Source organism: Podarcis gaigeae, assembly GCF_964106915.1.
Source record: "Podarcis gaigeae genome assembly, chromosome: 1".
Classification (NCBI taxonomy): Eukaryota; Metazoa; Chordata; class Lepidosauria; order Squamata; family Lacertidae; genus Podarcis; species Podarcis gaigeae.
In genome coordinates, this window is record NC_139678.1 from 109,830,972 (window position 1) to 109,858,262 (window position 27,291).

Here is a 27,291-nt window from a genome sequence, read left to right on the forward strand (position 1 = left end):
TCCACACATAGAAAGGCAGACTCCCGCAGCTCTCACCTGGCTGCCTACCTCTTCTCCCAGTGCTTTTTTTCATGCACATCCCCAGAGTTTAATGTGCTACTTCCTAAAAAATATGGACTTCTTGGTTTAAAGGAAACATTTCCCTCACAAAATAACCTGCTGTATAACCTCCATTAAATAAATGCTAATCCAAATCATATATATTGTTTGATAGGAGTTTAAAATAATAATAAAAATTCCCTCACAAAATAACTTGGTATGCATAAATTAAGGGGAAAGGGGTAGAAATGTTAATCCAAAGCATTGTGGGGTTGTTCCTATTTTGGTAGGATAATTGGAGTTCTTGTTTTATATAGGGGGAAAAAACTTAAGGAGGAATGACTAGAGGGTTAGGTAAGTGAAACTTTGATTGACTGAACAAGTGCTTATGCCATGCATAGAGATATGACAAAAGGACACTCTAAGATGGCCTTTACTAACAGGTTCCAAGAGCTAGTAGTCGACTCAGGCACTGGCTCATCAGGCCTCAGCCCCTAAAAATAGGTGCCAAGTGCCATGTTCTGCATGCAGGGCTAAAATAAAACCAGCTGTCTCAATCCACTCACTTGAGAGAAGGGAGAGGTGCGTGTTTCAGTGGAGCTGGTCTCCACTAGACTCTGTATTCAGGGGACTGGGAACTTTGTCTCGCAAAGAAAACCAAGCAAAACCAAGTCTGTGTGGAGAGGACTATAAAGATTTTTCAGTGACAAAGAGGCTGCGGTTCTCTCACAGAGTTCTGAACATTAGGAAAGGTAAGTGGGCTGGGCATTATTCTCTGTGTTCATGTGAGTGGGAAGCAAGACATTCCTGTGTGAGCGGTGAACAGAAATTGCTTCCCTCTCAAGACATGGATTTTATGTGGAGATTATAGATACAGCATGGCATTTATTGATACAGGGCTGAGAGGGAGCAAGAACACATGAGTGGCATTTAAATGTTATTTTAGAATCAACAGCAACAGCAAAATGGCCAATACTTGGAATCTCACACCACTCTCTCAACCTGTGGCACTCACTGGCTTTGCTTTGTTAGTTTGTGCGGACTTCTAGCTGAGCTGCTGTGGACTGGTCAGGTTTGTGCACGCAAACATCACACACACTGATATATTGGCGATACACCACATGGATACATTTTCAGCACCTAATCATAATGATTGCAGCTCAAGATCAAACCCCATACTGCAGCACAGAGTGCATTCAAGATTGCACACCCAATTCCACTTTGTTGGAAGTAAACCTTGGTTTGATCTAAACAAACCCCATTGAAGTTAATAGCACCCGCTGCATGAAAATCTCTCTCTCTAATTCCTGAGTGCATCAGCATTTTTAAATTAAAACAGCAATCATCATTTTCATAGCAGCTCAAGTACATCATAATATTTAACACAGCCTTCCTGAACCTGATGCATTCCACATGTTTTGAAGCACAATTCTCTGACCTTTGCTGTCTGGGGCTGGCAGGAGGGGACGTCCAAAACATCTGGAGGGCACAAAGGTTTTGTTGTAAAGAGATAGCACACCATCTAAAGGTAGCATTTATGACACTGTGCAAATGTAGGATTGAAGTGAGAACTGAAATTGCCATGGATGTTTAAAATCACCGGGTGGAATTCGATGCATTTAGGAAATGAGGCCCTCCCCTCGTGCTCCCCTGAGCCTGTTCTTGGGGTGTCCCCAACGCCCGGAGCAGATTTAAGGGTTGTGGGGGTATGCAGGTGGGTGAGATTGGGGGGGGTCTCGTTGTGTGAGTGGACCTCACTTCATGCATTCAACAACTTAAGGCAAGAACACAGAAGAGGGCCTAGAAGCAAAACTAGTAATTAAGAATAAGAAATACAGATCGTTTGAACAGTTTATCTTTTTTGCTTGCTTTTGAATAGTGTGTATGATGTCTGAAAAGTTTTGAACAGATCTTAGAAACTAGCACTGAAACTAGCAGAAGTTTTATACAGCACTGAGTACAATAACTTTTCAAATGTCATATATGGTTAGTGTTAATTTGTTTCTGGTTGCATTGTCACGACAGTAATTATTGCGCTGGTATGAACTCTTGTTGGAAAGATTGGCTAGTAATACTCCCAAGTATTTCATGCTAGGTAGGTGCTTTGCTTTTGGTTCTTTTGCCTCCTAATTATTTATTTCAATGGTGAGCTAATACGATAGGGTATTAGATTACATATGACTTGTTCCTTCAGTGAGATCACCGCCCCTAATTGTGCCATGTTGGCTAATAAGTTCACAAGGTATTCAGAAGCAATCCTCACGCAGCCTACCCCATTACTCCAGCATGTATTTAAGGACCATTACCAAGCTGCAATCTTTATAAAAATAGACATGCTGAAAATAAAGAGGCATGTCCCTCTATCGCTAATATAAACCAACAGCTTAGTGCTTTACAATTAGCACTGTGGTGAAGATCTAGGGATTTTGACTGAAATGTTTGTGGTATTAATAGGCATTGGGTTGCTTTTCCCTTACCCCAAGAGCATTCCACTTGGACTTCAAAGTTTAATTAAACCTGAAGTTATTGCTTGTTGAACCTAGCATTCAACACAACTTCCCAAAAGAATTATCTGTTTTTCATTCCAAAATCATATCTACGCCGACTTCAGCATATGGCGTTAGTATGCTCACACACACAGCCAGCTCAGCCCAAAATGGCACAGCCAACGTGCAATGACTGCAGAAAAATGGCTGTGCAACTGTGCAATTAGTCCTTCTTTTTCACCGTAAGCATAGCTCAAGACAACTGATCTAACAACTTTTCTACTTCTTGATATTTTGCACTGATATTCTGGCCTAAAATTGAATTTTTCAAACCAGGATGATGGAAATAAACAGGAAGGTAAAGTATTGGTTGCGGCAGAATAACCTTCAGCAGTGCAGATAACTCCTTGCACCAGCACTACCAGCATTTTGAAAGTGCTTTCTCTCCCTGCTGAAGTAGGGAGTGGTCCAGCCTTCTCTGTTTCAGCAAGGAGAGCTTTTGAGATCGGACCCTCAAGGTGTCCCTGTTTTCCAGGGACAGCCCTGGATTTATAGAAGCCATCCTGGTTTCTGATTTGATCCTGAAATGTCCTGCTTTTCCTTAGAATGTCCTTATTTTCATCGGAGAAATGTTGGAGGGTATAGAGTTATGTGACCCACGAGCCAAGGAGCTAAGTAAGCAGCCCTGTATAGGAAAGTTTTTTTTAATGCTTAATGTTTTATTATGTTTTTATGTAAGCTGGAAGCTGCTCAGAGTGACTGGGGCAACCCAGTCAGATGGGCAGGGTATAAATATTATTGTTGTTGTTGTTGTTGTTATGGAATAATAATTACAGATGTCCTTATTGGAGGGTATGGGAGAGTGAGGATTGCACTCTCCCCATTTTTAAGTGTGTGTGAGGGAGTGTGTGTGTGTGTGTGTGTGTGTGTGTGTGAGAGAGAGAGAGAGAGAGAGAGAGAGAGAGAGAGAGAGAGAGAGACTATGTGCACATGAATGAATATGTGCAGGCCACACCTACCACAAGCTTCTAACATTAAGTTGCCCACTTCTTTTTCTAATAGTTCTTTCACATACCTCTCATTTAGGTTCTTCTTACTCTCCCAATATCTTTCAAGTTATGTTCCCACATTGTCTAGTAGGCACTTATCTCTTTGCCACCACCATCTCCATCTCCAGCCCCCCCAAATTTAGCATTGTTGTCCATCCATCTTATATCTGAGGTTCATCTTTACTTTACTTCTGAACTTCTAAGGCCAGCTGAAGTCCTAACCAACTTCAAGACTGCTGCCTCAGGATTGCACTGAAGATACAGATTCAAGTTCATCCTGGGGCAGATTATTTTGGGCTGCGAGTCTATCTGCAGCTTTCGGTTTAATCAAGCAGTGCCTTGGCATCATTCGATGTCTGACATTCAAACAAGTTATGTTGTTTTCTTCCCTCCTTATCACTTAAACACTTAATGTCAAATTAGCCAGGGATGAAAAGGTATGTGTACTTTGGAGGATGCTAAAATTAGACGAACAAGTAGTTCCTGACTATTTTGAATAGATCCAGGAAAGGGACAAACAGGAAAACAGTTTCCAATGTAGTGCTGAGAAACTCCAAGGATTTACACTTTTGAAACAGGACTTTCCCTCTTCCTCCCTCTGGGCACTACCTAAATCTGTTCTAGGTGTTCCCCTAACCTTCCAGAGCAAATGGGGCATGTGCAAGCAGAGGACAGTGGACATCCTGCTGCACAAACACAAATCCTTACACTGGCAGGATGGTTACTCAGTGCTACATTAGATACAAACCTTGCTTTAGTGCTTAATGGGGGTGGTGGGGACCTGTGAATTAGAAAACCTGCCATTGCTTTTCTGCAGTGAGCTGTGAGAATGCACAATCACTGCAGGGTCAAAGGGTTGCAGCCATGATAATCTCAACCCATACATCAGAGGTGGGCAATGTGTGGTTCTGGGCCTGTATGCAGCTCTCTGACTAATTTTTAAAGCCCTCTACAAACTATCAGTTTGTGATGAAAGGCTCTGTTGCAAAAATCAGTACACTGTCCCAACAAAGGCTTGGCTGCAGGCTACACATTCTTAAGGCATGGCAGAGCTCTACAATATATGGCTAGGTGTAAACTTACCACTCACAGGTCCTTATAATATCAGTGGAAACAGTTGGTCCTGGCGAGTATTAACCACTTTCAATTTTAACCTGCAGATTGTCATCAGTTCAGTTTTAACATTAATTTATTTGAATTAATTTTAGGATGCATTTTAATCGATGGATTGCTTGTTTCTATGCATATTGTATTATTTATATGATGTTAGCCACTCTGAGCCCAGCTCTTGCTAGGGAGGGCGGGGTACAAATAAAAATTTATTATTACAGTGGTACCTCTGGTTGCGAATGGGATCCATTCCGGAGGCCCGTTCGCAACCTGAAAAGAACGCAACCCGCATCTTCACATGCATGGTCACAATTTGCCACTTCTGCGCATGTGTGTGATGTCATTTTGCGTGTCTGCACATGCGTGAGTGGCGAAACCCGGAAGTAACCCTTTCTGGTACTTCCGGGTCGCAGCAGGACATAACCTGAAAATGCGCAACCTGAAGCAAACGTAACATGAGGTATGACTGTATTATTATTATTATTATTATTATTATTATTATTATTAGTTGTTTCAACACTTGACATGCCCCCTAGTCTCAGCACCAGGCAAGCAAGTAGGCATCCTTATGAGTACAAAAAGTTTGCACTGTCTGTTCCTGCTGGTGCAGTCATCTCTGTATGCTTGGAGATAGAGATGGAGGCAATGGGACAACTTGAATCCAGATCTACCCTTAGATGCCTCCTCCCTGAAAGCCACGGGCAAACACCAAGGCCACCATACTTATGTCATGCTAATGGTACCTGATGGCCCAGAGGTGGGTCACTCTTCTGCTTAGCCCTGTCCCCAAATCCAATTCTCTGCTTCCCAAGCCATAAGGGCCCTCCCAGCATTCCTCTAGGGCTTTCCTCTGCATCAGGCTCCTCCAACTCCCCAATCTCCTCCCACACCTGCTGCTCATCTCACCACTCTCTCCATGATGTCTCCATGTTTCTTGACATGGGCCAATTCATGTGACAAGAAGTCAGTGCTTTAGATATTCAAATGTCAATCTGTAGAGAACTCTAATTGTTATGATTTGAATTGTGCTATAAAACAAACCAGGAGCCAGTTAGTTGGTTTTAAAACACCAATATATTTTCTTTCCAGACTGTTGAAGTCAATTGTCTAGTGACTGCATTTGTATTTTGTATTTCTTTTTATTAAAAAAATAGTAAATACCACAAAAAACATAAAAACCATATTCAAGACATAAATAAATGTCACAAACAAAGGTTTTCAAAACCTAAGTAGAGAAACCGCACCAACCTTACACATATTGCATTATTATCCCAAAAACTGGCTGTATTTTGACCTAATTGAAGTTTCCAGATATTCTTCAAAGGTAGCCTTGCATACAACACTTTGCAGCACTCTAACAGGGATGTTAGTTTATTATTTTTTTTAATACAGTGGTGCCTCGCAAGATGAAATTAATTCGTTCCGCAAGTTTTTTCTTCTTGCGAGTTTTTCATCTTGCAAAGCACGGTTTCCCATTGGAATGCATTGAAAATCAATTAATGCGTTCCTAGGGAGACCGCCTTCAGACCAGGTCCGGGGACAGCCTTCTGAAGGCTGGCGGTGGGAAGAAAAGTCCTTCTCCCGCCGCCAGCCTTCAGAAGAGTTCCTGCAGGGCTGCCTAGGCGCGCCTTCCCCTCTGTTCCCAGACCTGTCCTGAAGGCTTGCGGTGGGAGGAGGGCTTTCCTCCCCACCGCCAACATTCAGAAGGCTGTTCTGAATGTTGGCGGTGGGGAGGAAAAACCCTCCTCCCACCGCAAACCCCGGGAACAGAGGAGAAGTGCTGCGCGCCTTCTCCTCTGTTCCCGGACCTCCCACCGCAAGCCTTCCGGACAGGTCCGGGAACAGAGGAGAAGGCGTGCTGCGCTTCCCCGCTGTCCCTGGAGATTTCCCTATGGGCTTTCGTCTTGTGAAGCAAGCCCATAGGGAAATTCGTCTTGCGAAGCCGCTAAAAATCGGAAAACCCTTTCGTCTTGCGGGTTTTTCGTTTAGCGAGGCATTCGTCTTGCGGGGCACCACAGTAATTTTTATTAACCGGCCAATCAAATCAAATCACATCACATCACATCACATAAATTCCGAATTACAAAGCCGAATTTAAAATTTTGTTGAGGGGACCCATATTTCAAGATCTGAAGGGGGATTCTGATCATCTTCTTGCTACTGCGTTAATGTCCAAATCAGTCCAAACAAAGTTCATAATTCTATCCAGTCTTATCTTGCTGTTTCCACATCACTTCTTGTTCATATATTTTCTCTTTTTTCTTTATGATCTCTTCTGATAGTCTCCTTAAGCCAATAAACACCAATAATAATCCTGTGTGAATTTTTCCGTTCTTCCAATCCTCAAATCGAGATGGTTTCCATATATCATCGCCTTCATAGATAACAGCGCTCTTTCCATCATTAATTACAGAACTGTCGTTCTTAAGTCCCACTGAGGAGTTTTACCCACAATATAAAAAGAGCTCTATTTCTCTATTTCTCCTCTCAGACTTAAGTCCTCCGACAGAACTTCCCAATATGGCGACGGCACTTTTAAACACGCTCTTCTCAAAATATGCTTTGGTTCGAAAGTTTATCTCCACACAGCCTTAAATCCACAGCTTAAGTCCTTAAAACAACATTTCTGACTTGGGGGGGGGGGGTTCTTGTTTAATCACATATAAGAAAGAAAGTAAGGGTTTTTTCCCCCTCCCCCATCAGTCCCTTTGCCATACCGAGTCTTGGCGTATCTTCTTGTGATTTATACTTGCTCCTTCGACTCTTCTTGTTTTATCAGAGATCTCTTCTGTTAGCAGTCTTTACTCCCCCTTCTTCCTTGAAATATGTGCATTCGCTTCATCCAAATTGTTTCTTTTGAAGTTCTTGTAGCTAGTGGCGCGGATCAGAGACGGCGTCCAGGAGCGCCGAAATCCCACAGGAGGGCATTGTGCCTAGTGCCCCCATCCCCACAAATTCCGGGGTGGTATAGGGCACAGCAGGCAAGGGCAGTCCCACCCCACAATCCTGGGGGGGGGGTAGGGAGGCTATTTACTCCCATCACAGCCTCCAAATTACCTCGTGTGGGTTGAAGAGATGTTATTGTCAGCCATCTTCTGATGCGCCTCCTAGTGGCCCCCAACAGGGATGTTAGTTTAAGGCCGCAACAAAGTACTCATTCCCAATTTTACTATGCCATTTGGTGGTGGTGAATTGGGAAGACAGGTCTTCAGTTGGGGTGGTGGTGTGGGGGATATTTAAAGGCCAGCAAAGCATTAAAGAAAAAGGCAGTGTACAATAAAATCATTAAAACACCATAAAGCTATAAAACACAGAACAAATGACTAGCACTGAATCAAATTAATTCCCTAAAAATGCTTGGAGAAACAAAAATGTTTTTCAGTAGGTGATGAAATATCAGAATTAGCAGCGCCTGCTGGAATTTAATAGGAAGAGTGTTCCAAGTTGCTGGTGCCAGTTTGCTGAGAGCCTTGGCTTGCATGGAAAACAAGAGAGCATAAAATAAGTGTGAGACAGAGGACAATCACAGCAATCTGGCCAGTGTATAAGAGACAAGGTGATCCTTCAGGTGACTGACTCCTAGGGTGTTTTAAGGGCTTTTATGCACTTTTGGTAATACCTTGAATACTTTAGATACATGTGATAAAAGCAAAGATGGTGGCTATCTCCTTTTCCTCATTAAAAATACAACGGCTGAAAAATGTACTTTGGATGCCACCTGCGATGACATTATTCCAGGTGTGTACATTAGTTTTACTATATGTTTATTAATTTTCAAAAATACAACTGCAAAAAGTCAACAAGGTACACAAATCAATCAAAGCAACAACCATAGCTGTAACCATAACTGTAACTGAGTGAAGTTCAGAAGTGGTTTACATATTCATCATCTTCATCTTCACAGATGTGTTGTTGGGGGAGCCGCCTTTGCTCACGGCCGTAGTCAACATACACCCAGCTATCTGAAAAATTTAGTCCCCACCCTTGAAATTGCCTCCAAATTCAAAGGTTCGAAATCTTTTGCACACGCATACAGTCATGCTCACACACATTGGAAAAGTTTGTTTTTGCAAACCTTTGGCCCACTTGTAGATTGAATGATTGATTGATTTAGCAAAATGTCATTCCATTAAAAAGTCTCTAAGTAGTTTGCATAAAATGCTATAAAATATCCATGAAGGATTTCAATAAAAACAAAAAACAAAATAAAAATAAAACCAATGGTTTTAAAAAATGTAAATATTTTTTTTTTAAGTCTAGGTAGGCTAGTTGTTACCAGAGTGTGACAGGCTAACTCTGTCCAAAGAGCTAAAGTTGCTAAAGTTTACAAGATACTGTGGCTTTAGGGTCATCTGGGGTCATAACAACCTGATATATAATTGGGGGAAGTTAGAAATGTTAGCGTTGAATATGGTATGGAAACACCAGGTGTCCTATGGTATTCATTTAGTTCCCTGCTCATCCAGGCAGATGGAACAGATCGCCCCATATCCATACTTTGTTTTGTTTTCCACAAGTTTTAAAAATAGTTGTGTTAAAGGGGGAAAGGAATATGACCTGATGAATAATGAAAGCTGAAAATAAAAGAAGTGATTTATTTTTTCACCCTGGGTATGTGCTATAAGCTGTTCAGCATCCGTGTTATATGAGTCCTTCTCTCACACACACACACCCCACCTTGGATGCGTATCATTTTCCACAGAGTGTCTTTGAAATATCTCCCTCGGCTTACTGGATTTGTCCAAGAAAGTTGTAATTGCCTTGTCTGTCCCAAATTGAGATGTGTCAATTTTACTTAAAAGCGTTTTTAAAAAGACAAACGTTTGGTTTGAGCTGATAATCTGACCTGTCATAAAACTGATCCTAAAGCGGTTTATTTTGGGAGATTGCTGTGCTAGTTGCGCATCAAATGCCACCATACTGAGAGCCTTCCTCACATTCTGTCTGTCTGTGAGTTGTGCTCTAAAATTGTTGGTTGCGTATTTAAATGTGTGGGACCTCACGGGGATCCTAGTTTAAAATAGAAAGGTTGTGCTTGAAGAGAAGCTTAACTGATGATGAAGAAGGCGCCTGAATTTAATCATCAGGGAATTTTGTATTTTTGTTTGCCTGCTACATGATACTTTTGCCCCATGATACTTTTTGAGGATACACAAGCAAACCTGGGCATGTACAAGAGAGAGCAAAATCAGAAAGGCTAAGGCCTGGTCCTGGATAGGGGCTACAGGTACACACAGGTCCCTCTCACATGAATAAACTGATGGAAACAGTACCCCCACCAAACACACAATAACTTACACAAAGGTCACCTATCCTACACCATTCCTTAAGTTTGCTCACATGCAGAGTGCTTTTTACCTTACTCCCTTTACATTGTCTCTCCTCTCTGAAATATACTCAGAGTCACGTGTGGATTTCATGCTCTTTATTCAGCTCATAGTAGAGAGGAATGGAAGTTTCCCCAAACTCTCTGCTTTATATACATTATTTACACGATGGGCCCCATGTGATTGGCTAATTCCGGGATTCTCTTGTAGGCCAATCAGGTTGCGGATTCACTTCCACCTGGAGTGGATTGGGTGGCTCCTGCGGACCAATCAGACTGCTGCATTCTGAATCCTATTATTCTAGGACCAATCAGACTGCTGCATTTTGGTTCCTATTCAACTCAGTACATAACACTGTCTCTAGTTCCTGTCATGTGTTTATTATGGGAAGGAGGGTCTGGCACTGGAAAGGGAAGCACTGGACTATGGCACCAGCCAGTCCCCAGCATTGTGCAGCTCCCTGTCTCCCAATGCCCACATATTGAGCATGGCTTTCTGGGCTGAGGAGGCCAGCATGCATGGACTTCTAGTGGACCTGGAAGCATGCACAATCAGGTTTCCAGATCCCACAGAAGGCCTACTCTCAGTGCTATTTTCTAGAAAAAGAGGTGACAGAACTCACCATGAGCACCATCCTCATTGAATGGCAATGGTGCCCACCTTAGAGGTGCCAGAACTGAGTTCCAGCTGGAAAAAGCCCTACCTACTCTGCCCCTTCTAATCCTTGAGTGATTAGGACATGAAGCAGGCTTTTCTGTTGACTTCCCTTGCCTCTTGCTCCTCCCTGGTTGCATGTGTATATGTATGTATATATGCAGGTTTGATGGGACAGCTACATATTCCTGCATTGCAAGGGATTGGACTAGATCAGGCATAGGCAAACCTGGCCCTCCAGATGTTTTGGGACTACAGTTCCCATCATCCCTGACCACTGGTCCTGTTAGCTAGGGATGATGGCAGTTGTAGTCCCAAAACATCTAGAGGGCCGAGTTTGCCTATGCCTGGACTAGATGATCCTCAGGGTCTCTTCCACCTCTATGATTCTATGTATAAATGCATAAACATATGCCTTTTATTACCAGGGATGGGCAAATCTGTCAATTTCTGCTTCTTTCAGTTCCCCGTTTTTCCACTCTTTAAAAACTGGTGTTTCTGCATCAGTTTCCTCTTTTTATTTTAAGTCCTCATGAAAATTAATTGTGAAAAACTCAGCTACATTAGTAAAGAAAAAGCGTTTTATATGTGTTACAACACTGTGACACCAGATGGTGCTGTGGAGGTCCGTCTTCCACCAACATGATTTCCTACTTTGAGGTTTACAATGATTTTTTGGTGTGTGTAGATCCAGCCAGGATTTTGGAATGAATGTACCCGTGCTTGTATGCATTTTTGCCTTACACATTTTTGCAAAGCAATTTCCTTAATATAATGCATTTTTGTTATGCTGGGGTTGCAAACATATGCATTTTTATGCACACTTTGCCTCAGCATGTGCATTTGTGTAACATTACTCGACTGGAGAAGTGCCTTGCAAAATTCATGAGTTTCAAAGGACGGTAGTGTTTTGGTTTATGTATTTTTTATTTTTTTTATTTTTGGAAGGTGCAAATTAGGGAGGTTCACCTTTAACCGTGAACTCATTTCTTCCCTTATCACTATGCATTATGTACATAATTAAATTATGGAGGTGAAGGTGAAAACTCGGTGAGAGAATATGCACTCCCTGCCAAGATTCATTTGCTCAGTGTTATTTTCCACCAACTTCCATGGGCAGATGGCAGACTAAGGCCACTGTGTCCAAGGCTGAGTTTTCTAATCTCACAACCACATGAGCAAATGTAAAGTCTGTTGCGATTTGGCCACCGTCAAAAAGAAATCTTTATGTTTAGTGGGGTGGGGTAAAGTTTTCAGGCACAAATAAATATTGCCTTTCACTGTGCTGCAATAATGGAAACATTCAACTTCTGGCAGGGAACGGAATTGGCGCAAAGCCCGATAGGTACGTGTTTTGCTTTCCATACAAACAGTTTTGTAGTTTTAATCTTCACTTGCTCATGTGGCACCTTTCGGAGGATTTTTGGCAGTAAGTTTGATTGTGTTATAGGAGGTTCAGAGGTTCAAAGCAGCCTTCTATTTTTAATCTGCCAGGGGAGTTTAATTCCCATTCTTTCATGCCTTATAAGTGCTGGCAAAGATAATTACTTAAGTGATATTCCCGGCACATGTTTTCTGCTCTGGCTTTAAAGAGGTGAAGCAGAGCACACCTTATATGATACAAACTGCTATCAAAACACAGCAACATACCCTCCAAGTGTCCCTATTTTCCAGGGACGGTCCTGGAATTACCAAAAGCCATCCTGGCTCCTGATTTGATCCTGGAATGTCCCTAATTTCCCTGTCAGCACTGCTGCCACCGAACTCGGGGAGAAGGATGAGCCACTGCTTATCTCGAGCAGGGCCAGCTGTGAGGGAACATCCCATGGCCGCCACTGTTGGCCTCCACCATTGGGCAGCTTATAGTGGAGAACGGGTGAAGAGAAGGAGAGGCTGCTACCATCAACGCCCAACCCAATGTGACACACTGGCTCTGAGGGGCAGGCAGAGGCCATCTTGGGTGGAAAGGGGGGGTGGAGCAAAGCGCAAGGGGTTTTCCTTGGACAGTGGAGGGTGTGTGTGCTGTGTTCGATTTGTGTTGCGGTGGTGGAAACGCTCTGTGGCAGCAGATGGGCCAAAAATGGGAGGGCTGAGGAGGGTCAGTTGTGGGGTGTGAGAAATGTCCCTATTTTCATCTGAGGAATGTTGGGAGGTATGCAACACAAATGTGCATGTGATTACTCTCAATAGTTTAGGTCAGGCATAGGCAAACTCGGCCCTCTAGATGTTTTGGGACTACAACTCCCATCATCCCTAGCTAACAGGACCAGTGGTCAGGGATGATGGGAATTGTAGTCTCAAAACATCTGGAGGGCCGAGTTTGCGTATGCCTGGTTTAGGTTAACCGTAGTTCATTGTTGTAGCATATATCCATGAGCCCCCTTCCTTAAATAAAACCTGTTTAGGTAATGGAGAATTTAGTTGCAGCAGTATATATGGAGCATGAGAACTTTGCTCTTGAAGTTGGCTCCCAAAGTTGTTTTAAGTGCAGGTCAGCTGTACCTCTTCCAGACAGAATAATCCGCATGCATTTGTTCACTTGTGCATTTATCACACTTAGAAAGATTGCACATTTAAAACTGCTCGTTGACTAGGGCAAAGACTATATAATTAAAAGAAAAGGGAAACTGGGAAAAATAAAGGAGGGCAGGGGCAAGAGGTAACCTTAGCTGCTCTCAGGTTTATCTGCCATCATGAAGAGGGAGAATATAGATTTCCCTGAACAGGAAAGGTAATTTTTGTGAGGGCAAAAACCAATCAACTCCTTCCTAATCCTTATCTTTCCTTGAACATGCTTGTCAAGGGCAGCCTGTTCAGAATGGAAAAGCAGCCATAAAGCCCTGCCATTTGAAACAACTGCTGCATTGCCATGCAAAGACCATTGCAAATGGGTCTCATCTGCAGATATAATGATGGAGTTTGGTTGGTTCTCATGGGATGCATGTTGGCAGTGAAGCTCTCATGAACCTCAAAGATGTGGCCACAGTCTAACATAGTTTCTGTCTCTTTAAGTTATCTGAAACAGGTAAGCACAGGCATAGGCAAACTCCGGCGCTCCAGATGTTTTGAGACTACAATCCCCATCATCTCTGACCACTGGTCCTGTTAGCTAGGGATGGTGGGAATTGTAGTTCCAAAACATCTGGAGGACCGAACTTTGCCTATGCCTGGGTAAGCATTTAGCAAGAGCAAGGGCCTTCCCATCTCCACCACCCGCCATCACGATGTGACATCAGAAACTGCACTTTGCACCTTCCAACTTCCTTGGGGTTCTTAAAAGGACAAAAGCTGTTCCTCTGTCAGAAAACAAAAATCGGGTTCCCTCTAAGATGTCAGTTGTCAGCTCTGCCCCAAGAATTGACAAATGTGCCCCCACCTCCCTCAAACGGTTTGGTCTCAGCTGATAAACATGATAGCCTGGCAAGTAGTCTCAGGTGTCCTTGCAGGGACATTTGTGCAGAATGTCAGGTTTGCATTCATCAACTTTTAAAAAAGGTGATTTTGATGCTTAAAAAAACGTTGTGGCACTGGGAAATAATTTCAGAGTGAGTCAGGCAGATTTTGAGAACCGCACGGCTGTCAGAAAGGGAGCAGTGACATTTCAATGGCAAGAAATAAGACACACGCTCTCTGCTTTTGACTCCTCTGTCTCGCTCTCTCGCTCCCCCTCTCCTTCCCTTTGAATTAAACTGTACACTTCTAGGCTCTCGCATACCTTATAGGTTGGGTTACCCATGAGGCTGAATATTTCAGTATGTCCCACTTTATGTGCAATTTGAGTGCACCCACCTCTATAAACCCTTTCCCAGCAGTTCTTCTGTCAGATTCTGTTACTTCTCTCGGCTTAATTTATGAAGGGGGAAAAGAAAAGGAAGCTGCGATGAGAGCACTTAAGGCAGGAAATTATTAAGGCAGGAGAGTACCCCTGTTGCACTAGCAAAGCCCTCGTTATGGATCGGTCTATATTGATTATGACATCATATCTTTCTGGAAGTTATAGCTGAGTAATTCAGATGTAGTTATTATAAGGCTGAGAGACTGACTTGATGGGAGGCAAAATCCATTCTAATCCTTGCTTTGTATCCAGCACATCCAATTTTCATTGGTTCCATTTATAATAATAAATACCCCCTCATTAAGCGGAGAACGGTATGGCAACATTATTTAATATGTGTGTGCTATTATGAGGCATAGAAAACAAATGCCGGAAAAAACATAATCACAATTTACATATTAAAGATGAATCATAGCACCCTTCAAATGCCTTTATTAGTTGGAGTTCGTGGGGTGTTTTTTTTATGTTGCACACTGATGTATTCTTCCAAAGGGTTTCCCCCATTATTTCACTTATATGTGTTCTGTAATGGCATGTAAAATGAGACCAGGTTCTTTTATTATTTCTAGGTAATTTCAGTATGTGAAAAGAAATGTATTAAAGCATAGCTAAAATAAGCATCGAAGTCTCACTTTCTTTGAAATCCAATAGCCCATTGATTTGGTCAGCATAATTTGGGCGGGAAGGCCCACGTCCAAAACAGTCTCGAGTTTCCTTCTCCCTTTGTATGCCTTTATTCCATTTGTAAATGAAATTGCTAATTGTGCATACTGCATATTGATTGGAGAGGAAGCAGATTCCAAGTGTTCTAAAATAGTTCTTTTAGCAACTACAATGCCCTTAACAGTAAATGCCTGTTGAGCTACTGGGAAATGACCAGATGCTGGTATATATCTCAGGAGGAGTTCTTTAAAATTAAATTACATGATGTCAGACGCATCAGATTAAATGCATTTTGAAATTTAGAACAAAAGCGACAGACCGTTGTGAATATCTACAACATAGGAATTAAATTAACCTCCTGATAGATTGTTATAAGAACCTTCCCACTCACCCCATTCCTAAACTAATGGAATAATCTAGGCTTGTTCCAGCAACTTTCACATGGGCTAAGGCGCTCTGCTCATTAGCAGTTTTCTTTTCTTCTAACCTCTCGAAAATACTACACTTAAATATTTTTTGTGGTTTTAAAGTGTCATGATTATTGCAGTCCGAGGATATGGACAAGCTGTTTGAAGAGGTTTAGACAACCACCTTTGCCCATCTTGGCTTCTTAGGACTAGCTGTAGGAGGTTGACAGGGTGGGTCCAGGGTGTGATGAATGCTTTCCTGGAGAAGGAGACTGTGGTGTGCCCCCTTCCTTAAGGTCTCCCTGGATCCAGAAGTCTTAAGCAACTAAAACCAATTGTCAAATATCCCCTTTGGGGGCAAAATCCTTGAGAAGGTGGTAGTGGACCAGCTTCAGACATGCTTGGAGGAAGCTCATTACTTGGGTCCCTTCCAGTCAGGCCTCAGACCTGGTCATAATACTGAAAGTGCCTTTGTCAGCCTTGTTGGTGACATTTATCAGGAGAAAGATGGGGAGAGTGTGACCCTACTTGTTTCCCCTCAATCTTTCAGTAGCTTTTGATCCTTGGTATCTTTCCAGAGCACCCCAGGAATGTGGGGACTGGGGGCACTGTATTTCGGTGGCTCCACTTATTTCCTGGCCATTTCCAGAAAGTGGTTGGAATGCTGATTGCGCAGCTTCCATGAAGGAAGTGAAAGATCCGTTTGCTTGGGTGAAAGAATTCGGACAACACCTGCAGATGAAACAGGAAGGACTGTGTGTTGTTGGCAAGAGAAATAATCATGGTCTAATCACTTATAAGCACTTTATAAATTTGTTGAAATGTACAAAATCCTCTTGTTACTTCATACTTTTCAACATTTCTCTGATAAAAATAGGGACATCCTATTCCATAATAATGATAATTTTATTTATAGCCCCGCCCATCTAAAAGGGTTCCCCTAGCCATTCTTGGCAGCTTCCAAAATATACATAAACCTAATAAAAGATTATTATTATTTATTTATTTTAAAAAATCTTCCCTATACTGGACTGCAATTGTCTTCTAAAGATTATATAGTTACTTATCTCCTTGGCCTTAGGGGTTGCATAACCATACATGCCAGCATTTATCTGATGAAAATATGGATGTCCTAAGGAAATGTGGGATCTTCCAGGACATCTTCTGTAAATCTGGGACTCTCCCTGGAAAATAGGGACACTTGGAGGGCCCCATATATTTAATGTCATAATATAGTCCCAGAAAATCATGCGAAGATATGTGGTAATCATAATCAATGCAAAAACAAACAAACAGATAGCCGTGTTAGTCCATTGTGTGTGTAAGTTGTTCCATTAGCTCAAGGATACTTGGTTGCGCAATGAAACTTCTCCCTCTCCTTTTTCTGTGCTCCTCCTGTCTGTTCTGTGGTTCCCTCAACCGTCTGGACCAGATTTGGGGAGGGTTTGGGGAGGGCACATGGGAAGAGGAAGGGGAAGGAGAGTTCTGTTGTGCAGGTGGAAATCTTTGCACATATGGAACTATTTTGTTGCATGCCTTTGCTTGCCGACACATCAGTGAAAGTGGAGGAATCCCAAGATTGTAAGAAGAGGCTGCATTCAGGATACAGTGTGTTCGGCCTGAGAGCTGTACATTATTGCCTGTACTAACCCTTCACCCCACCAAGATGCTCAAAGGTTAGCACAGTATGTCCATGTGGGAATTGATAGCAAGGCAGCATTTCAATCAATACAGAATTGCTGGCTGAACACTTCCCATTTTCTAGAGGAAAACATCCTGTTCGCAGAAGTTTGTGTGCTGCCAAATCAAAGTTTCCAAGCAGCGTAAAGCTTGCCCGCACAGGAATGGTGCAATTTTTATGAGGTAAACTTGGGGGAGATGGGTGGTTGATTCTCTACAGAGAGATTATTAATAAGCCAGAGGATGTTCACAACTTATTTTCTTCATCCCTGCGTACACCAAGAGCGAAGATATTCATGGTGATGCTTTTAAGGCATCCTTTCAATTATAAATGATTCTCTTAGCCTGGCAAGGGAATAGGGAAAATGCCAACAGAAGAGACTGCTGGGTACTTGTTTGTGAATGGAGACATTTCTGAGGTCCTAGAGATGGCTGCGTATACATTTCTCTGTACTCCTGGATCAAGCAGCATATATTAGTTTCACAGAGTAAGTCAAAGGAAGCAAGAGTTTGGGCAGAGTTCTGCTCTACCTGTTTTGCATTCCTCTCTCTCCCACTTGCTGTCTCTCTCTCTCTCTCTCTCTCTCTCTCTCTCTCTCACACACACACACACACACACACACACACACATAGCCAGCATTTAACGACAATCTCTATTTTGCATGAATATGCAGTTTAAAAACAAAACCATGACCCAGTGCTCAAGTTAGAGCAGATAATGTAGAGGGGCTCTTAATGAAAATCACATTCCCACACCGCTTAAATTTTCCTGTTTTGTTTTTTTTACCAAATTGTGCTCCTTTTATCTGTTACCTTCTAAAAACAGTAGCTGAAAAGGCCTTCAGAAATGGGTATGGGGGACAGACTGGGGATGGGTGGTGGAGCTATAATGTGATCACCGCTGTGGCTAGCCACAGCTAGCAGCCTGGAAGACAGGAGCAAGGATTAAAAATGGATGTTATTTTTGTTTAATATACAGCAGTGGATCCCTCTCCAGTCAACTGGAGCAAATGCTCTTCCAGTAATTTTCGAAGGAAGTGTTTTTTTGGTGGGCTTACAATTATTATCTTTTTAGTACATTCTCTTCTCCTTAGACCTAATACAGAAGAAAGGGGAAGAGCTATGCAGATGGCTGCTGTTTATTAACAATCAGCATGACTTTGCCAAAAGGAAATTGCTACATGTGTAATGTTTTACGGGCCATCAGAACAGCATATTCCTCCCGTAACTATAGGGGAAGACTCCACCTGCTGGTGTGTTTCTGAGTACTACTGCACTCCAATGTGGCTAACACACAATGCCTTTAATGAACATTCGGAGCATATTCTTTCCCTCAAAGAATTCTGGACACTGTAAGTTTACCCCTCACAGAGCTACAATTCCCAGCATCCTTTAACAAACTACATTTCCTGGAATATTTTTTTGGGGTGTGTGTGTGCTCTGAATGTGCTTTAAGAGCACAGTGTTGTACCCACAGCATGAACAGCAGCTATTTCATAGTATTAACCAACCAAGGGGAAATTGACCTTGCTGCTCTGGTTTCTAAGCACAGCCTTCCAAGTGCTCCTATTTTCCAGCGACAATCCTGAATTTACAGAAGCCGTACCAGTTTCTCATTTGATCTGAGAAAGTCCTGTTTTACCTTAGGACATTCCTATTTTCATTGGAGAAATGTTGGAGGGTATGGAGTTATGTGACCCTCCCCCAGCCCCCAAGCCAAGAAGATAAGTAACTATACATCCTTTAGAAGACATCTGAAGGCAGCCCTGTATAGCGAAGTTTTAAAATGTTTAATGTTTTATTATATATTGGAAGCCGCCCAGAATGGCTGAGGCACCCCAGTCAGATGGGCAGGGTATGAATAATAAAATTATTATTATTTATTATTATTTTTCTTATTAAACAGGACACCCCTATTTTCACTGGAGAAATGATAGCCCTTTATCACAAGGAAGGTTTACTGCTCTGTACCAGCTGTGTTTCAACTGTAGCAGAATGAAGGACTTTGGGATACTTAGAAAATCTGATTTTCTAAGTAAAGGGGAATTTGACCTTGCAGCTCTGCTCTCTAAGCCTTCAGCAAATGAAGTCCTTGCCCTCCTTTCTTTCTGGGTTCTACCACACAGCAGAATGACAAATATATTTTAGGGACTACTTTGCACTGCTGTAGTCCATCATGTAATCCCCATTACATAAAAGCAGGGTTGAGGAACATTTATTCTGTCAATATTGCTGCATTTCCTTGGGGGGGGGGGGGTTCCTGCTGGCATGTTAGCAGTGGGCAGGGCCTGAACCCAGTGAGCCACCCATGGCCCCGCTCTTTAATAATAATAATAATTTTTTATTTATACCCCGCCCTTCCCAGTTCAGAAAACCGGGCTCAGGGCGGCTAACAACAAATTTAAAACACTTAATTGATGCAACAAAAAACAGCATAAAATACAATATAAAACGTGAATAACAATAAATTCAGAATTCAAAAATCAATTTAGGGGGAAATCCATCCAATGAACATTAGATGATCACCACGGCTAGCTGGCTAAATTAGTCCTATTTGGGCCAGTGAGGAGACCAGGGGAGAATTAGCTATGGGATCCCAGAGATGGTAATGACACTTCATTCTGCTGTTACACTCATGAGTCTCTTGTGGACTTCCTACTGACATAGGTTTAGCAATTTTGAGTGTTAGATTCAATGGGCTTTTGGTCTGATCCAGCAGGAATCTTCTTGCATTATAAGAAAAAGTGTAACTGAGTCCACTGGGTTTCAATTCAGACATAGGGCTAATTACCGGTATATTCCTCTTATGATAGCAGCCATATCAAAGATATGTATAATCAAAACTTCATGTTAACAGCCTCATGCAACTTTCCCATTGAGTCATCACAAGCATTAATTTGCTGCTCTTTAAACCAGTATTTCTAGATAGGTGCGTTTAAAACAGCAACAGCAGAGAGGTGTATTTTTGTCCAGCTGTAGGTTTGTCTGCAGCTTCTGCCATCCAGGCACACCACAGCTGGTAGCAGGATAAAAAGAAACAAGTTTATAGGAAACCACAGGGAGCGATGCTAACTGTATCACCTTCAACTCTCTAAGAAAGAAACTATTGTCTGGCTTTAGCCTCTATTGCTTTGTTCTGTCCCTTGTTCATAAAAAAAAAGAAGAATCAGCCCAGAAATATCAATAAGCTATTTTAAGAACCAATGAAAAATATTGCAGATTCTAACTACTAAACTAAATTAGTATTCTGGTAATAGTAACAAAGGCATTATAGAGGACGTGCCACACACAGCCCAAGAGTTCGAAAAGGAATTCACTGCTCGTGGCATATGGACACACCTTTCACGTAAACTTACAAGATTTTGTCTTATGACACTTTTGACCAGAAGGGGTGGGGGTGGGGCAGGGAATCTATTTGTATCTTAAGAACATAAAGAATGCCCTGCTGGATTCTGTTTTTATTCTGTATTTTGTGTTTTATATTGTTGCTATTGGACGTGGGTGGTGCTGTGGTCTAAACCACTGAGCCACTTGGGCTTGTTGATTGGAAGGTAAGTGGTTCGAATCCCCATGACGAGGTGAGCTCCCGTTGCTCTCTCCCAGCTCCTGCCAACCTAACAGTTCAAAAGCACACCAGTGCAAGTAAATAAATAGGTACCATTGTGGCAGGAAGGTAAACGGTGTTTCCGTGCGCTCTGGTTTCTGTCACGGTGCTCTGTTGTGCCTGAAGCGACTTAGTCATGTTGGTCGTATAACCCAGAAAGCTGTCTGTGGACTAATGCCTGCTCCCTTGGCTTGAAAGCAAGATGAGCACCACAACCTTATAGTCTCCTTTGACTGGACTTAACCATCCAGGGGTCCTTTATCTTTAGCTTATTGGTCTTTATTGGCATAATATGTTGTATATTGTAATTTTATGTTGTGAAGTGCCAAGATCTATGGGTATAGGGCAGCATACAAAATTAATGCAATGATAATAATAATATCTTGTTTCCCACTTTTGTGCTTTGATGCTGGAGGTGATGCATAGTGCTCAGGACCAGTAGTCCTTGGAAGAGCTGCTTCTCTGAAATCCTTTCCCAATTCCAACCATTACTTGCTATTTGAATATAACAAGTGGAAGTGAGAATAAGAAAGAACAAAATAGCACTACTTGTTCTTGAATGCACTGTGAGTGAGCAACCTGAAAGGTTTTCAGGATACTCTTTCCAGACGGAAATAGAACAGCTCATATGAAACCAAGTTTACATTCTACAATGGGCATAACTAAATGACAAGAAAACAAGAAATGCTTTGAGTGCTATAGTACTAATACTAGTCCTATAGGCTGTCACTGCCAGTGGGAGAGGGAGTTCATGTCATTCTTACTGTGGGAACCTGTATATACCCAAAGTCAAGCTTTGCAGATCTTGGTTTAATGCCTTATTGCAACCTTTAAACAAAGCTTGACCCTTCTGCATACTCTAACACAGTGTTGCTCAGACTTGGGTCTTCAGCTGCTGTTAGGCTACAACTCCAATCATTCCTAACCACCAGTCCTGCTAGCTAGGGGTGATGGGAGTTGTAGTCCAACAACAGCTGGAGACCCAAGTTCGAGAAATGCTCCTCTAACGTCTGTGTGACTGGCTTCTCATACATATTTGGATTTTCAGCATTTGTGTGGTAGTGAGACCAAGATTTCCTTCCTCCTTGCTCACTGGTGTCTCAACTCATGCCATCCTATATAAAGCACCACCATGTCTCTGGAGTTATTGTTGTAAAGTTGTGTTCTAAGAAATAAAACTTTCAAAAGGACAGGGTTAGAAAGTGAGGCTGAAAATGACTGAGAGGCTGAAAACCCTAGCAAACTCATGAATCTCATCAGCTGTGCATGGAGAGCCAGTAACAATTTTCCAGCCTCACATCCCCTACTGTGATCGAAGCGGAAGGAACAAACACCAATAAAAATGTAAGGACTTTTAAAGCAAAGTAGTGTGGTAACAAATCACGATGACCTCACCTGCAAGCCTCATAGGCTGCAGTCCGATGCTCTGCGAGCAAGTTCCATTGAATTCAGTGGGGTTTATTTCTGAGTAGACACATGCTGGATTGTGCTTACAGAGTCGAATGGAAGGCGCATGAAGATGGGGCTGTTCTTTCTGGAACATTAAGTGCATAAATTGATCCTAAATGGTGTTTGGCTCCATAGTCTTTTGTGATTTTGCTCATTTCAGTTGCATGCTTGGAGTGTGAATGTATGGTTGAAATCAACAAGCATAGGTGTAATACAGAGGAATATTTTTTGGTCAAATTTACAAATGCTGGGTTTCCTGTTCCCCTCTGCTGAAAAGGTTATATTGTAGCCCAGGTAAGAGCTCAATAAAATGGTTGTTAAGCTCATTAAGCTGCAAATAAAAAAGCATATTATGACAAGAAAATGCACATATTTGACAGGAATAATTTCATTAATTGCCGGTTGGAAGGAAAATTACTGACCTGGTTGTGAGGCTAATAGAGGAAGCAATTTATGTTTTGCGTTTTCACAAAAAGTTTTAAAGAACTAAGGGGACAACCTGTGGGCTTGGGAGTTGTCAGCCCCTGCACAGTGACTTCATTTTGCAGTACTTCAAGGGAGGTCAAAATAATTAATTATTGTGAAGGATTTATCACAGTCCTGCAGGCAAAATAATTAATAGTAAAAGACTGAATTGTGGAGATCACATTCATAGAATTATAGAATTGTAGAATTGGAAGGGACCCCAAGGGTCATCCAGTCCATTATTGTATAGTTGCACACCACCCCTATAGCTGAGCAGAGCAAGATTCCCAGGTGCTCCCCAGGGTTTGTATTTTGTTTGGAAATGAGGCACAGTGGAGACTGTGGTGTCTTTATGATATATGGTTTATTTACACATATATACAACCTGAGCCTATGATGAAGGGGTTCACAGCGTTACAACTCCCAGAAGGTCTTCTTTCTGCCTTTGCTGCAACCTCTGATTATCTAGATTTTCCCTCTTTTCTAGCAAAAAGCCTTCTAACCTTAACCAGTTTCTGGAACTGGTGTTACCGCTATCCCGCTTTCCCATTCAGTAGGTATTGGAACACCCTTGAGAATCCAAGGAAAGGTTCCCAGCACAATGAAAACCAATAGGTGCCTCCTGTTCATTCATAGGTGCCACATGCAGCATTAAAAACACGTATTTAAAACATTTATAACCCATATTTCCATTGTAAGGCCGGCTTACATCATAGGAAAGCAGCCCGGTAAGCATATCATAAGTAAACAAACAAACAACAAAGCCAGTGACAGGTCACAACTGGTAAAACAATCTGATATCAGGTAATCAGCTCATTGTACTAAATATAATAAACAGCTGCATCTATGCACTATAGAAATATTGCATAGATGCAGCACAGTGGCCGTTTGTATAATTCTCTAAGGGGAAAAAAAAGAAAGTAGCAGTTTTGCCTATCTCTGGAACAAGCAAAATGATTTAAAAATGGCTCATTAATTGTGTTTTAGGGGCTTTTAATCATTTGTTGCGGATGTTACTCTTTTATGCCGCAATCCAATCCAAACTAGCTCCCGTGTGACTTTTGTTTATAGAAAGTGTATATAAATGCAGCCTTTAATAAATGAATATGAACCATTCCACTTCCTCCTTACTTCACACAGAAATAATCCTTTTCTTCATACCCTTGTGTTCTTGTCTCGTTTTGTTCTGTTTTAGGTTCCGTAGGTGGTAAGAAATCAGGCAGTGGACAGCCAGGAGGGACTAGCCAGAGCAACAAGGAGCCCCAGGAGGTGGTCTCACTGAAGGAGAGGATGGCTTTGTATCAAGCAGCCGTGTCCAAAGTAGAGATCAGCAATTCCTCTGCGAATGTAAGTGAGCCACCTTTCCCTCCTAAGCCTTTAGTTCAATAGTGCGCCAGTGTTCTTTGCCTTCACACCATCCCTTCAAAGCAAATATTTGTCAAGTGATAATGTTCCATCCTGCCTTTCTTTCACGAGGCACATGATAAGAAGGCACAATTTTCCCTGTCTGGTCCACCATAGGCTGTTCACACAACCAGTAGGCAAACAGGTAAGCAGAGCAACGTGACCATTTGTCATAGCTTGTTTCAGTACCAGCACATGTGGAGGCATTGCCCCTGCTTACTCCCCCAACCCTGTAAGATTTTATTAAAGTTATTTCATAATAGAGTAAGATGAAGAAACTAATCTAAATAAAAACAGGAAGGAAACACAGAGTCCTCTCTCAAAGGTGGATCTTAACCCTTGTCTCACACAGAAAGTGGTGGACCCTCCTCTAAACTCTCACCTGGGAGCTTTCCTTTCGTTCACTCTGGCAGGTCTTCCCTTCCCTGCCTCTCACTCAGTCAATGTCCTTCACCCATCCATCCATCACCTTCATGTGTAATCCTTGGAACCCAATAATGGCCCAGAGCAGAGGACATCAAAGGAAAACAAAACAAAAAGAAAGAAAAAATGATAAAAGAAGGAAAGGGAAGAAGAAGAAGAAGAAGAAGAAGAAGAAGAAGAAGAAGAAGAAGAAGAAGAAGAAATGAAAAGGACTTCTGGTTTTCTACCTGTCAGTTACATAAAAGAAATTATTCAAAAAACTTGCTCTAGGATGACATCCAACTTGTTCTACTTTCTCTTCAGCAATATTTCCCCAATCTTCAGACCCAAAAGTCTCAAATTAATTCATTTTCCTTTCCCCACACATACACACAAAAATCCAAAAGAGTTCTATAATTAGCTGCTGCTTACCTTGATGGGGTTGGGCTGGGACAGGCTGGTGGTGAGCAGTGGAGGTCCTGCCAATGTACTCGCATGGTCCCAACCTCACCATCACCATCGCCTTGCCCTGACCCACTTCTATCCTGGTAAACATCAGCAATGTTTGTGTTGGGGAGTTGGCTCTGTAGCTCCTCCCTAGCACACATGCCATTACAGACTGTGCTTGTTATACAGTCGTATTCAACTTCCAAAATGTTCAGAAACCAAAGCACAGCTTCCTGCAGCCAATTGGAAACTGCGGAAGCCCCGTCGGATGTCCGGCTTCCCAAAATAGTTCACAAACTGGAACAGTCAAACCATAATGTTTGTGACATTTGGGAGCCAAAACGTTTGACTAGCAAGGCGCTCGACTTCCAAGGTACAACAATACTGACAAAATATCCTGGGATTAAGAGGCCCATTACTTAGCTCCACAGTTCTTCCAAATAATGTACAGTGGTACCTCGGGTTAAGTACTTAACTCGTTCCAGAGGCCTGTTCTTAACCTGAAACTGTTCTTAACCTGAAGCACCACTTTAGCTAATGGGGTCTCCAGCTGCTGCCACCACGCGATTTCTGTTCTCATCCTGCAGCAAAGTTCTTAACCCGAGGTACTATTTCTGGGTTAGCGGAGTCTGTAACCTGAAGCGTATGTAACCCGAGGTACCACTGTATAGTGGATGCACCTCTTTTGGAGTTGGGGACCTGGTAGTCATATTTGAAAGGCGGTAAGAACTGACCCTGTCCTCAACTGGAAGTCCAAGGAAAATGTCTGATCGTGGGCCCTACTGAGGGATAACAAAAATGATTAGAAGCTAAACTCTTGGGGTTTGCTCTGAAGGTGTAACTAATTCCTGGAGAGCTCAGGAAAATAAATTGCTCACTGCAAAGATAATAACGTGGGTCAGAGGGATGGCTGCTCTGCTCCCACTTGGGTGCCTGCTTTCTGCTCAGAAGTGCTGACGTCAGCTCTCCCAATGGAAGCTTCTGCTCACGGATTAATCTTTGCTTAGCTGCATATGAGAATTCACGTCCAAGGCATAATAAAATGAGCCTGGACTCCTGTTTGCTTTTGCGATGTTTGGCAAATCCTAAAGTCAAGGAAACAAAAGTCAATCAGATATCACATCAGAATAATCTCGTTTCATGATGCAAAGGGAACCATCCCAAATTAAAGATATCTTTTAAAAGTGTCTGTGAAGTAAATCCATAGCAGTGTATATGATGGATTTTTAACCTTCAGAAAGGAGTCCAACTTTTTTTATGGAACGCCGAATGAAACATAAAAAGCCCTTTACTCTCCCCATGTAAGTGAATGTCTGCTATTCACTAGTGCGAAGATAAATGAAGCTCTGCGCTTGTAGACATCTTTCAGATGGAGCTGAAAATTGCCTCCCAACCCTAACCCTAGAGGCTTCAGCCTCCAGTAACACTTTGGATGGAGGGGGCATATTGCAGCCCCTTTTCTGTGGGATCCAGAAATTTGCAGCCACTCTCATCGTATATACCCACACACCACTTCTCTCACTATAACATTAAGACTTAGGATGGGTGACACTTAACATGAAAAATAATTGCTTTGTATAGAAGTAGGTGGGTAAGTGTATGTATATATCTATATGTATCCAGTGCTATTTTTCTAGAAGAAGAGGTGCCGGAACTCACCATGAATGCCTCCTTTGTTCTCTTATAATAACAACGGCGCCCATCTGAGAGGAGCTAGAACTAAGTTCTGGTGAGTTCCAACTGGAAAAAGCCGTGTCTGTATCTATATGGTAGAGCATAAGACTCTTAATCTCAGGGCTGTGGGTGTGAACCCCACATTGGGCAAAAGATTCCTGCATTGCAGGCATTTGGGCTAGATTACCCTTGTGATGAGGGACACGGGTGGCGCTGTGGATAAAACCTCAGTGCCTAGGACTTGCCGATCATATGGTCAGCGGTTCGAATCCCCGCGGCGGGGTGAGCTCCCGTCTTTCGGTTCCAGCTCCTGCCCACCTAGCAGTTCGAAAGCACCCCTAAGTGCAAGTAGATAAATAGGTACCGCTTTATAGCGGGAAGGTAAACGGCGTTTCCGTGTGCTGCACTGGTGCTGGCTCGCCAGAGCAGCTTCGTCACGCTGGCCACGTGACCCGGAAGTGTCTCCGGACAGCGCTGGCTCCCGGTCTCTTAAGTGAGATGAGCGCACAACCCAAGAGTCGGACACGACTGGCCCGTACAGGCAGGGGTACCTTTACCTTTACCTTACCCTTGTGATCCCTTCTAATTCTACAATT

At 42.5% G+C, this 27,291-nt stretch overlaps 1 protein-coding gene across 1 annotated transcript in view; it reads left to right on the forward strand.

Annotated features, from left to right (window-relative positions):
* Window positions 1–565: 565 nt before the first annotated feature.
* XIRP2 (xin actin binding repeat containing 2) overlaps window positions 566–27,291 on the forward strand; it is an 86,226-nt gene continuing 59,500 nt past the window's right edge. The window contains exons 1-2 of the mRNA XM_083702467.1: window positions 566–791; window positions 23,964–24,115. Coding sequence (XP_083558593.1) covers window positions 24,059–24,115 — 57 coding nt within the window. The 5' untranslated portion in view covers window positions 566–791; window positions 23,964–24,058. The remainder of the gene's footprint in view (window positions 792–23,963; window positions 24,116–27,291) is intronic.